The sequence below is a fragment of the Rattus norvegicus genome, chromosome 4 (genome assembly GCF_021556685.1).
Source record: "Rattus norvegicus strain SHRSP/BbbUtx chromosome 4, alternate assembly SHRSP_T2T, whole genome shotgun sequence".
NCBI lineage: Eukaryota > Metazoa > Chordata > Mammalia > Rodentia > Muridae > Rattus > Rattus norvegicus.
In genome coordinates, this window is record NC_141537.1 from 125,912,861 (window position 1) to 125,926,501 (window position 13,641).

The 13,641-nt window shown below is 45.3% G+C and overlaps 1 protein-coding gene across 2 annotated transcripts; it reads right to left on the minus strand.

Annotated features, from left to right (window-relative positions):
* On the minus strand, positions 1-11,724 carry Mrps25 (mitochondrial ribosomal protein S25). Of its 2 annotated transcripts, none has more exons than XM_087656751.1 (4): positions 11,374-11,724; positions 5,950-6,056; positions 801-888; positions 1-373 (listed from the first exon to the last, which is right to left on the minus strand). In XM_087656751.1, exons 2-4 carry the CDS (start codon positions 5,996-5,998, stop codon positions 187-189), a joined length of 324 nt encoding a protein of 107 aa, XP_087512877.1. In that variant the 5' UTR covers positions 5,999-6,056; positions 11,374-11,724; the 3' UTR covers positions 1-186.
* Positions 11,725-13,641: the final 1,917 nt, after the last annotated feature.

Genomic DNA, 13,641 nt, shown 5'->3' on the forward strand with positions numbered 1-13,641 from the left:
TATAGGAAGACTAAGTCTTTTATTGATATTTGTTCAGCAGCTGGCAATCCCAGCCTTCATCCCATGTCCTTTAAATAGATGAGCAAGCTGGTCTTTCCATTGCAGGGAGTTCCATCATTCATGGTACCAGTGTAATTCGTCTCCAGTCAGATGCCACCAGTCCATCCCAGATAACCTTGCTTAGACCTAAGTATTGGCTTTCAGAGCAGCTTTGTACTTCCCTGTCATCTCCTTGGGTAAGGGCACCAGGCCAGGGCAGGGCACCTGACCTTCCACTTCGCACATGCACTCCCGCAGGCAGTACTTCCGGGGGCCAAAGTTGCCTGGATGAAAGCGCTGCTGCTTCTCCAGCTCCTCCTCCCTGAGGGTCTCCCTGTCAAGGAACACACAGAGCAGCAGAGCATGACCAGGGGCTCCAGACTACAGGTAGCCTCTTCTATGTGAGGGGAAAGGCACTAGGAAGCAGAACACTGGAGCACCCCACAGGGACGGGTTGAAGGGGCCTGTGTCCTGAGAGACTTTGAAAAGCTAAGAACAGAGTCTAAGTTTCCCTTTAGCTGCATGCATGTGAAGGCAGGGATAATCCTTGTTCACTGTCACAGCAAGGAAGTGGACAAGACATTCAGTGACTTCAGCTCACATGTGCTGAAGACCAGGCCGGAGCTGATCCTACTGCCCAACATCGTGTTGCTGTTATCTGGGGCTGGAGAGCCTTCCCTCCAGACCCTTCCTGCATGTCCCCTTCACTGTCACATTTTTGGGAGCTGAGGTTTGTTCGTCAGGTCAACCCAGCAACTCACTCTTTCTTGCCCAAGATTTTCTTTATGTGCTCCACGATCTCCGTATTACTCTTCGTCTCCACGTCTACAAGGACCTGCTCCCCAGATTCTGCAACAAGAGGCACAGGGCAGGAGAGCTGAGGACTCAGGCATACTTCTTCAGCCTCAAAAGGCTGGACTGCCAAGATGTGACTGACACATACCAATAGCCTTGTAAGGTAGGATGGTTGGTAGGATGATTGACAAGTCCAGACCAGCAGGGTCTCCAACTTGCTTTTAGTAGTGGACTTCAATATTTTCTTAAAATTTTAGGTTGTGTATATATGTGCATTGGTGCACAAAAGTGTTAGGTACCTGAGGAGTCCAGAAGAGAGTGTGAGAAGCCCCCAGGAGCTGGAAACCATGACAGACATTCCTAACAGCAGACATATCACCAAATGGGACAGAACCAAGACCAAGACCAAATAAACTATTCTATTTATGGACAACTGTTTTAAACAAAGATGGCAAGAAAACTTGATCTTAAGCTTTTTCTTATCAAACACTGGAACTGGCTACTCACATGCAAATAAACATTAGGAAAATTAAAATGCACCGAAGACATAAGGCAAGTACTGTGGAATCATATCTGGAGTTGTTCACTGTCTCCCAGTGCCAAGTCTTATACATGTTCATTATATAATATAAACACACTCTAGCAAAAATGTTTTATAAAACTCAGAGACAGTGCTTGCCCTGCACGGGGAGGTACTGGGTGCAGCCCCAGCATGGAAAAACAAAAACAAAAACACTACAAGAGAAAATCTTAATGATCTTACCAAGGAGCAAAATTTTTCAGGCATGATATTTAAACTGTGATCATAAAAAAAAGTCAGTAACTTGAATTTAAAATTCCTTAATTTCTGTTGTTGGAAACACTAAGCCTAAAAGTAGAAGGGGGGGGGGGGGGGTTGGGGATTTGAAGAAAATACTTGGAATGCACATATATCTGATTAAGGATTTTCATCAGAACATTTATGAATTCACAACTCTGGAAGATATCTGACTAAATGTTTGAGATGGTTTGCCATTTAAAATTAAAAAGAACACAGTAGCTAATGATACACATTAAAAAGCAATCAATATTACTAATTAAGAAAATAACAATATTGCAGTGGCTAAAACTTAAGAGCAGACAACAGAAGGCCCTCGTAAAGAGTCTGGTTAACTCAAGCTCAGACACTGTTTGTGGAAGTGCACAACACTACCACTGCCTAGACCAGTGAACTGAGACAAAAGGAAACTGCCAACGTTGGGGATGTAGTGTCATGCTTTGTTTGCAATGATGTGTCTATAAGTAAAATATCTTAAGCAATCAATAAAATTACCTGAAATGTTGAGTGTAGATACAAAAACTAACTACTATCAAACCACAAGAAAACAAAATGTTTAAAATACTAAAAACATCTTCAGTACTATAAAAGATGGCTGTGACAAAATCACAGCCAGCCTTTTTCTAGAACCTAGCAAACATCTTCAAGTTTATACAATCCCAACACACAGAAGACCAAGGCAGGAGAACCACAAGTTTAGGCTAGCCTCTGGATCAAAACAAACAAACGAACGAACAAAAAACAGTAAAAGGCTAGAATAACTTGAAGGGGGGGTAAAGTTGGCACCAATTTCAATATAAAGCAATGATAAAAAGATGAGTGAATGAAACTTCAGAAATTATAAGTAGCTTTTGTGTATGGTAAAATATGCATCTAGTGAGATTGCTCAGCAGTTAAGGGCGCTTGCTTTCCATAGGCAGGGATTCAGTTCCAGCACCGATATGACAGCAAATCTGTACCTCCAGTTCCAGGGAATCCGGTTCCCCCTTCTGAACTCTCCCCTTCCCCGTACTGGGTGTGCATGTGATGCACATACATACACACCGGTAAAACTCTCTTACATATAAAATAATTTTTAAAAAGCACACAATTGACATTTAACCAAAACAACTCGGTGGTTTTAATAATACAAACACACCCTGGTACACACTCACAGTTATCCCCACTCCTGGCTATCACTTCAATGCTTTGAATGTTAGCTCTTTGGGAAATTTACTGGTTTACCAGATTGAAGCAGGTAAAATACTTCAGTCCTTCACCACAGCACCGAGAGAATACATTATTCCCCACCATGGTCATTGATTTTGGACCATTGTACTAAGACAATCCAGTGAAGAAAAGTACAGCATGTACATTTTAACAGCTGGATATCCTCAATGCAGAAAACAAAACTCAATTTCAACCCTGCCTTTAGTACATAGGAAAAGAACTCGAAAAGTGTATCATAGACAGAGTGCAAGGGGCTCTGGTTAAGAATACTTGTCACACGGGGTTGGGGATTTAGCTCAGTGGTAGAGCACTTGCCTAGCAAGCGCAAGACCCTGGGTTCGGTCCCCAGCTCCGAAAAAAAAAAAAAAGAATACTTGTCACACAATCATGAGGGCCAGATTAAGATCCCAGCACCCGTAAAACAAGAGGATCCTGACACACCTTTAATCCTAGGTCCAAGCAGGGGTGGCAGTGAGGATGGCGAGGTTTGCTGGCTTCCAGTCTAGCTAAAAACACAAGCCCCTGTTTATGGAGAAACCCTACCTTAAAGGAATGGACAGAATGAGAGACGAAGACATCCAAAACCCTCTTCTGGCCTCCACATATGTACACAGCACATTTTGTGTGCCAGTACACAAAAAATTACACACATTTTAATAAATATATCTTATGCTGGGAAGATGGCTCAGCACTTACCACTCTTGTAGAGGACATGGCAACCTGAGTTTTTAGAAAATCTTGCCTTTGCTGACTCCTGCATGCATCCGGTACACATAAATTCAGGCAAGCAAACCCACATAACAAAAATTTAAAAATCTGAAGTATCACAGGAGCATAAGATGTAATTATACTGCTCTAAGGAAAAATGAGAGGGGCTTTGGGGTAAGGAAGGGCATCACAGACAGGCCACAAAAACCTACTAAACCAGAAAAAAGTGGATGACCCAGAATTGATACAAAGTAAGACTTGTTCAAGCCTACACATGGAAGGCTGGGAGATATTCCCTGTCTCACACAGAACTGTTCCCAGAACACTGAGCACAAAGAACATAAGACAGTCCACACTGGAAGATCCTGCTGGAGTGAGAAGTGCCTTTGTACATGTACTAAACTGAATATGACCTTAAAAGTTACACTGACACTTCCTGATGGCACCTGCAGGTAGGACTTGTAGGAGGTGACTAGGATTGGCTGAAGTCATGAAGGTAGGTCCCAGGATGGTATGTGACAGGGAGAGACAAGTCCCCAGCTTGCCTTCTGGTCAGGTTAAACCTTGTCACACAGGAAGAACATGTTTAGATGTGGCCTTTTCACGGTCCACGCTCCCACCCCATGCACCCATTCTGTTATCTTTTCTCCGTGGCTGCTCATGCCCACTACAGAACCAAAACATTGCCCTGGCCTGAGCATGCCTCTCAGTGCTGTGTCACCATCTACAGCTCTTTTCACTCAGATTCCCTCTCCCAAGGTGTGGGTCCTGCCACTTTCCCTAGCATCCTCCAATCTCCTTTTCAAGGTCTCAGCGCTTTAAACCTCACACCAAAGCTCATCAGCAGGTGACTGCAGAAGTTGAGAGACTGATATGGTGGAAGATACTCAGCTGCAACAAATCACCAGAATCTCGGGTCCTCGAGCTGGGTGTCCTTACATTCAAGAAGCTAAGCAGGAACGCAGGAGTTTGGGGTCAGCCTGAAAATACAATGAAAGCCTATCTCTAGGAAGATGAACTGGATGTAGCTGTGTGGTAAAGCACGTGCTTAGCACCTGAAAGACCCTGGGTTCTGGCCTTAGATAATTATCAAAAACAATGTTAAAAAAGGGTTTTTCAAAAGAAATTATAACAGGCTACTCCCAGCCTTCCTTGCATTGGACTATTGTTCCCTGGGGCCAAGATGCAGTCCTGTAGTGTAATCCTGCCTTTCCCACAGGGTACAGGGCTGGCCAAGGAACTACCAGGACAAGCAAATGGCTTTGCTATGTCATTGGCAGTTTTGAGGGCAGCTCCAAAGCCCAGATACCCACCCAGCTCCCAACCAGGGACAGGTCCTTTTCTCCTACTGACTCTACTCTCCAGAAATGGAAAAGGAGTTTTCCTATGAGATTCCTGTTTACATGATATACAGAGGCAAAGCAGTCAGGCATATAGTGGCCATAGCAAACCCCAGCATTTAAGAGGATCAGCCAGAAATACTGTCACAAGTTTGAGGCCAGTGAGGACTACACAATCCCTTCTCAAAAAGTCCTAACCTACAGTCCCTGAAGAAAGGGACTGAATGCCAAAGGGAAGTATCTTGGTTCTCACTACAAACCTGTTAGAGGCCATGCAATGGCTTCATCACATATGCAAGTGTGGCTCCAAGCTGTAATACTTGCAGGCAAGCATACAGAGAGGCCCTAAGAACACAAAATCCTGTGACTGCCTTTCTTCACCACAGGACTTTGTTGACCATTTTGCTTCTTTTCTGTGCACTCTGTCCCCCTCATACACAGAGCGTCCCATTCCCCACTCCATAAACACACAGAGCAGAGGTTTTTGCCTCTGGGTTCCTTGACTACCTAGCACCTGGCCCCAAGCTGCCCCTTAGTGACATTCCAGATGAGCGGCACATATAGTGTGCTCTCTATGGCACTTTCTACCTATTACCCACGAGCCAGGAATGCTAGTGCATCAGAACAAGCAAGTAGGGCACTCACAAGACAAACGGTTGGAGCAGGGAGAAGGCTGTGGCCAGCACTGGGGGGTACTAGCCATCTGAGGGCCAAGTCCAGGCCTAAAGGACATTTGGTTCGGGGGTCTTGCAGTGTGTTGTACTTTACCACTGAACTATGGACATACATCTCCAGCAAAGGATCTCTGTTTCCATTCTGTAGCTCACAGACAAAGAGGGAAGACACTGTAGCACAGAGCAACAAAGGAATGTGGTTACCTGGCCCACATGATAGGCAGAGAACAATGAGAGATAAGCTGAAGAAAGATAGGTGAAGGAGCTGGGCTAGATCTCAGCAGCCACTGGGTAACTGACAAGGGAAGCTAAGGCCACAGCCGCTTACAGCTGGAAAGGGACAGGCAGTCCTTCCATCCTCACTCACCTAGGTAGAACCGCAGGAAGGGCGATGGCGTCATGTTCTTAAACAGCATGATCTGCACCCAAGGATTCTTATACTGGATCTGAGGGATGTTGAAAAACACGAATTTCCTGCAAAAGGCAAGAAATGAACCCATGTAATAGCTTTCTAGAAATGAACCCATGTGCGTCTCCATGTGTGATGTCAAAAGGCTCCAGATCTCCAACTCCAGCTTTGTTGACTGCAACTTACTCCTCTCTCTTACCCTGGTCCCACGCTCTGTTAGCAACTCTCCTGAATCGTTATCCCATGACTCTGGCTCTACAGTGCAATCTAGGCTCTCTCTACCTTTACAGCTTCATACAACAGGCTCTCAGAAACTCCATGAGGGAACTGTCCCACAAATGCCTGGCTTCAGCAGCTTTCCTTAGCTACGTTGGAAGGTTCCATAACTCATTCCTGGATCCTTGACTAAATCTAGAACCAGGTGGGTGAAGCTGTAAAGTTCTTCTGCTTGTTTAGGCCGAAAAGTGGCCTCTCCAAGACTTGCATTTGCATAAGTCTTAACTGGTTGATGGTTTCTTCTGCTTAGAATTAACAAGGTTAATTCCGTTCACAGGAATTGTTGCAGGATTAGCAGAGATTATCCTGACTTAAGGGTCAGGTAGTAAGTCCTTTATTCCATTTATTACCAGGCCTTTCAACTGTTTACCCCTTGAGTACAGCACTCGGCTCCATAATTACATTTCCTGGTGCACTTTTTCTACTCAATGTGCAAATTGCATTTCTCTTTGCCTGACTTGTCCCTTTTCATTGTATCTGCATAACCACACAACAGGTCAATATTATGCTGTCTTGAAATCTCCTTTGCCAATGCCATCAATCCAAATCACTTCAAGTTAGCCTCTGGAAGATCTTTTGGACAAGGGCAAAAAAGCAGCCACATTCTTTGCCAAAATATCACAATGGTCTCTAGGCCAGCTGCTAATATTTTTCCTCTGAACTCTCATGAGCTGGGCCCCCACAGTCCTCATTACCCTCCTTATCCAGTATCTTCCATGTTCCTACTCATTTGGCTCAGTAAACATCACTGAAGTGTTTGAATACATTTCTAGTCTAAAGTTCTAAAGTCTTCCATATTCCTTCAACAAACATAATGGTGAGGCAATATCTCCAGTCCTTGGTACCAACTTCTGTTTTAGTCACTGTTCTATTGATGTGAGGAGACGCCATGACTAAGGAAATTTTTATAAAAAGAAACATTTAATTAGGGACTTATTTACAGTTCAGAAAGTTATTCCATTATCATCATGTATGGGAGTTGGTGACAGGCAGACAGGCATAGTGCTGGAGTAGCAGAGGGCTTATAGCTGATCTGCAAGGTTCAGGCTGAGCAAAAGGCACTGGGCTTAGCATGAGCTTTTGAAACCTCAAAGAGCACCCTTAGCAACACACTTCTTCCAACAAGGCCACACCTACTCCAATTGGACCACATCGGCTAATCCACATCAAACAGTGCCACTCCTTGGTGATTAAGCATTCAAACATATGAGCTATGGGGGACACTCTCATTCAAGCCACCACACCATGTGACAGCTTTCTAGAAATGAACCTATGTAAATCTATAAGAGTTTTCTCCCTGAAATTCTGTGCATACCTTTTCCATGGAGAAAGTCTGGAACCTGGCAAAGACTGGAGGGACCTGCCTCCAAAAAGGTGAGGGAAAACGGGCATAGAAGACTGGTGTGTCCCCAACACTTGCACTTCTGTTAATATCAGGACCCATGTCTGCTCACTGAGGAAAACAAACGAATGCTGCCTCACAGAGTTCCTCAGCACCAAGCCCAGAGTCCTGTGCAAACAGAGCTGCATGTCCATATGTGCAGTGGACTTGTTACTGAGAGGCTCCTTAGAGAGTACTGTGTAGAGGAATGGCAACAGTACATGAGTGTTACAATACAGACGTGAAAGAAAGCCTTGAACCCTACAAGGGTGAAATCAGATAACTTTGAATAAAATATTTACATGGCAAAAATGTCAAAAACCAAATTCAACATCTGCTGAGTGGGTGGGGCAACACACCTGTAATCCCAGCATTCCAGTGCCTGAGGCAGGAAGACAAACATCCAAGACCAGCCTGGGCTACACAGGGCTCAAACAAAAAGCACTGACATTTGCCAAACTATAAGAAAAATATCTGTTAAACATTTAAAAAGTGCAAATTCTAGGGGCTGGGGATTTAGCTCAGTGGTAGAGCGCTTGCCTAGGAAGCGCAAGGCCCTGGGTTCGGTCCCCAGCTCCGAAAAAAAGAACCAAAAAAAAAAAAAGTGCAAATTTTGCTAAAACAACACAGTTCACATCATCATTGAAACAGATTCTGGGCTATGGAGAGTGGGTTAACTGCCTTATCCTGTCTGGCAGTCAATTTATGACCAGAAGCTTTAAAGCTCTAACTCCATTCCCCTTTTAGATATCTCAGCACCTGAATGAGCAAAGAGAAACAGAAGGCAAAAATGCTGAGGTTCAGGCTGGAGCATTCAGATCAGCATGGCGCAGCAGGAGAGACCTGGCTAAATAAATTGTGACACAACTGCAGTGTAATGCCACAGCAGAGCACCTTCCTAGCAGGCACAAGGTCCGGGATGCCATCTCAGAACCACAAAACAATAAAGATACATAGCTGCCCACAAGACAGAGCAGATCCAGGCCAATCCTGGCTCTGCGCACTGACCCTCAACATGAATCCAGGCGGGCAGGAAGTACCAGTGACAGGTAAAAGGCAGCTATTTCTTTGCCTGGCTCAGCCCTGGCATGGCCAGACCCCTTGGTCCTCAGGCTCCAATGGACATTCCTTCCCTCACTGCCCAGCATAGGCTGGGGCCCATGCTTTCCCTCACTCGAGGTTTCCTTTCCCCATTTCTGTCTACCACACTTTTGTAAGCAATCCCTCAATTAAGGCTCCTCAAATGCCCTCACTCAAAGGTACCCTTTGCTTCCTGTTCAGCCTGCCCCACACCCACTGACAGGGTTCCGGATCCATGGAACAGGAGCTTGGCTTTCTATTTCTAGTCACATGATCTGGGGCAAAGACCAGCTCTTAGCCTCAATGATTATGCCAAGAGGTTCCTACACCGCCAGTTCAGATTGAAGCATCTAAAATAATTTCAGGGATGAGACTGAGTCAACAGAAAGCCTGCCTGAAACCACTTCGGACAATATCACAACTGAGACAGAATCTGCAATTAAACAAAGGGCCAAAAATGAAATGATTAAATACACAAGGATTTGTTAAAGCCAAGAAGGAAAATTAATCATACATTCCCTCACCCCTTTGGCTTAAAGTCACAGAAAATGAGTATTTGCAGTGTTTAAATTATCAGAGAGCAGGGGCTGGAGGGATGGCTCAGCGGTTAAGAGCACTGACTACTCTTCCAAAGGTTCTGAGTTCAATTCCCAGCAATCACATGGTGGCTCACAACCATCTGTAATGAGATCTGATGCTTCTTCTAATGTGCCCGAAGAGAGCAACAGTGAATCACATACATAAAATGAATAAATCTTAAAAAAAATTATCAGAGAGCTCAAGTTCTCCTGACTGTTCAGACTGAACAGGATACAGATGTGGGTATGGGCAGTGCCAATGGTCATGAGAACCACATTCCTCTTCCAGCAGGGTCTAAAAAGGGTGCTAGCAACATGGCTCAGTCACTAAGGTTCTTATTGCACAGCAAGACAACCAGAGTTTGAGCCCCAGAACCCACTTAAAAACAACAACAAAACAAACAAACAAAAAACAGGTGAGGGGTTATAGAGATGGCTCAGTGGTTAAGAGGACTTGTTGCGGGGCTGGGGATTTAGCTCAGTGGTAGAGCGCTTACCTAGGAAGCACAAGGCCCTGGGTTCGGTCCCCAGCTCCGAAAAAAAGAACCAAAAAAAAAAAAAAAAAAGAGGACTTGTTGCTCTTGTAGAGGACCCAGGTTCAGTCTCTGGACCCACATGGTGGCTAACAGCTACCTGTAACTCCAGTTCCAGGAAATCTGAGTCCCTCTTCTGACTTTTATGTACACCAGGGGCCCAAGTGGTGCACATACATACATAGAGGCAAAACACTCATATAAATTCTTATGAAGAAATCCAAGTGTGGTGGCACACATCTTTAAACTCGGTGGTCAGGAAGAGAGACAGGCAAGAAGGTCTCTTGTGAGCTGGAAGCTGGCCTGGTTTATGTAGGAGTTCCAGGCCAGCCAAGCGCACACAGTGAGATCCTATTTCAACTAAAACTTAAGGAAGATTTTATTTGGGGCTGGAGAAATGGCTCAGCAATTAAGAGTGCTTACTGTTCTTCCAGAGGACCCGAGTTCAGTTCCCAGTACCCACATCTGGCACCTCACAACCACTTGTAACTCCAGTTTCAGAGGATCCAACACCCTCTGGTTCCGTGGGCACCTGTACACATTTAGTGTGAATAAACTCTCATGACATACAACACACACACACACACACACACACACGATGGGAGGGAGGGAGGGAGGGAGGAGAGAGAGAGAGAGAGAGAGAGAGAGAGAGAGAGAGAAGAGAGAGCGAGTGCGAGTGCTAGAGCGAGCACACGCGAGGTGGGTAGATCTTTAAGTAACTAAATCAACACAAAACTTAAAAAGGAGAAGAAAATCCTGCTTCTAGGGGAGAAACATTGCTCTGAAGATCCCACTGCACACCACCCAAAAGCTTGAAGGCAGAACTTACTATCAAGTCTGTGTCTTCCCATCCCAAAGCACAGAGCCTTGTGCAAACAAACTAATAAAGACATCTAGATCAAATAGGCATCAAGGCAAGCACCTGTTGCGTTCTGCCAGGCACTTTCTCCAGCACCCCGACACCACCACCAGAATACTGTAGTGTGTTGCACCTAAGAAAAATGCGGTCAGAAGCTGAGAGAAGGTGTGTGATCCCAAGGTCACAACTAGTTAAGGAAGAGGCCTCTGCACCATGAGAGCTTCATCTTAAGAGCGGAAACTCCTGACAAGAGGGGAGTAAGTAAAGAATGAACTCTCTGGTTCACTGACATCCAGTCTTCCTGAGAGCCCTCACCCCAGCAGATCCCAGGCTAGCAGACCCTAGTTCTTAGGGGTCAATTTGACCACAGAAAATGGCTAGGAGGCGGCTTCTGGCTCTCCTAAAGGCCTTTGCCACAGGGACCACTCCACCGTGAATTATTCTCTTCTCTCTTACTGATCTGTCCCACAAATCCACTATCTACAGTCATGTTTCTCCCGTACTGCTGGAAATCCCAGTACAGAACCCGGCGTTTCGGGTGCTCAATAAACGTTCAGTAAGTTCTAAAGGGTCCTAGGCACTGCTCAGAGATGATAAACAGGTCAATGAAACCTTTCATTCGTCAACTGTCCTAAGCAGCAGTAAGCCATGCTGTGTACAGGTGCGGAAACTTACCACTCCGCTCCCAACGCGTTTCCCGCGCCACAGCCTCGCACAAGCTGCCAACCTTCCAGCTGCAACCCATCCCTCGGGTGGAGTGAATCTCCGGTTTCTATCGGGATCAGTAGGGATGGCCTCCACCGCCTCAGCTTCTCTCACTGGACCCCGCGAGCTGTGACCCACACTGACCTGGCACCTTCGCCCAGTTCCCCATGCGTGTTGTAGTTCACGGTCATGACCTTCACCGACTCCTTGAATACCAGGTCTCCGCTACCCAGATACTGCAGTGTACGGCGGATAGGGAAACGGCCTTTCATCGGCATGGTGAAGACAGGAACTTCTCTAGCCGCGGACCAGCGAGGCTCCGGGAATCTCAGGAGGCACCTCCCGGCGGGCAGCGCGGCCGCGGGGCAGCCTGGGACTCGTAGTTTTGGCCTGGGCTCGCAGCCGCAACCGCGTTGGAAAACAACCGGTCGTTTTGCTTTCACAGAAACCAAGTGTCTTCTCCCAAGATCTCCAGTTCTGAAATGAAGAGTTCGACGGAGAAGTCTCTATTGATTCAAAGGAAAAACTGATTTGTAAAGGAGGAAAGAGTGGTTTGTTCTGGCTCATCAGAGTCTGCTGTAAAGGACTCTGCTTAAAGGTGGGGTCTTTCTCTTTCGCTTGTAAAGAGTGATTGTGACAGATGTGGCAAGTCAACAACCAACATGTCACTGCGCTGTAACTTTTTTTAGGATTTATTTTTACCTTAAGTGTTTTGCCTGTGTGTTATGTCTGTGCACCACATACACGCAATGCCCACAGAGGCGGGAAGAGGGCGTTGGATCCCCTGAAATTGACCTCTCAGAGAGTTGTGAGCTGCTGTGGGAGCTTAGGGAAAATTGAACCCCGGAACCTCTACAAGAGCAGCAAGTGCACTTAACTGCTGCGCCATTTTCCCAGTCCCACACACTGTAATTTTTAATCGCTGTTTATGGGTGAAATGAATCTTTCTACAGGCTTCTCAAGATTTTCCCTTTGTGCTTGACTTATGTAATTTGAGATATGCAAGGTAATTTTAGTATTTGTCCTGGTTTGTAATCTCTGAGCTTCCTGATTTTGAATGTATCACTCATTTTTTGGTTGAGACAGGATCTCATGTAGCCAAGGCTGGACTCGTCCTAATAGTCCTGTCTCTGAAGCCTCCCAAAGTGCTGGAACTATAGGCATGTGTTTTACGTTTTAAAACCGCTCTCCCCAATCCTGCTTTAAACTTTGCGTTTCAGTAGAAAACTTTGAACTGACTTCCCCAGTTTCATAGATGAACTGTCTACTGATTAGCCCATTAGAGCATTTTTCATTTGTTAATCTTTTGCTTCTAGTATTTTCTTTCAACACTTAAGTGTTCTTTTCTCTGCTCATGTAACCCAACTATGCTAGGCATGTCCTGTGCACACGCGTGAAGGATAAGGGAAGAGTGTGCTGCTGTATTTCTGCCTATCTCCTTGAGACATGTTCTCTTAGCAAGCTCTATCAACTGGGATCGCAACCCGCACTTCTGGGGTTACAGGCACAGATGACCTCACCTAGATTTTTTATGTGGATGCTGGGATCCGAACTCAGGCTCTCGTTTGTTCAGCAAGCACTCTTATTCACTAAGCCATCTGCTGAACCATCTCTCCAACTACCAATAGATATATTTATTTTATGTGTATATTTTTTAAAAGATTTATTAATTTTACTTATGAGCACACTCTAACTGTCCTCAGACACACTAGAGGGCATTGGATCCCCTTATAGATGGTTTTGAGTCACCATGTGGGTTCTGGGAATTGAGAATAGGACCTCTAGGAAGAGCAGTCAGCGCTCTTAACCACTGAGCCATCTCTCCAGCTTCTCTATATGAGTGTTCTTCCTGCACATATGTAGATACATCACTAATAAGTTTCAGCCAAAACTACACGTCTGAAAGGAGGAAAAGGGTAAGCTTCTTGAGCATACCCCGAGAGTGCAACAGGTGCTTGCAGGGTATTTAATCACACTGTGAACCCCAAGATTGTGTTGTTTACTGGAAAAAACTTTTTGGCTGTGGTATGGCTCAGCCTTAGCATACACTTTTAATCCAAGCTCTCTGCTTCAATATTTTAAACAGGATTAAATACAGGATTAAATAAAGTCGACCTCAGATCAAGAGGAGCAGCAGCCAGTTGACAGGAAGTGAATAGAGGAGTCTTAAGAGAAATCCACAGACACTAAAAAGGGAGTCAGGAGGATAGAAAGACGCAAAAGATAGAAGGGAAGGAC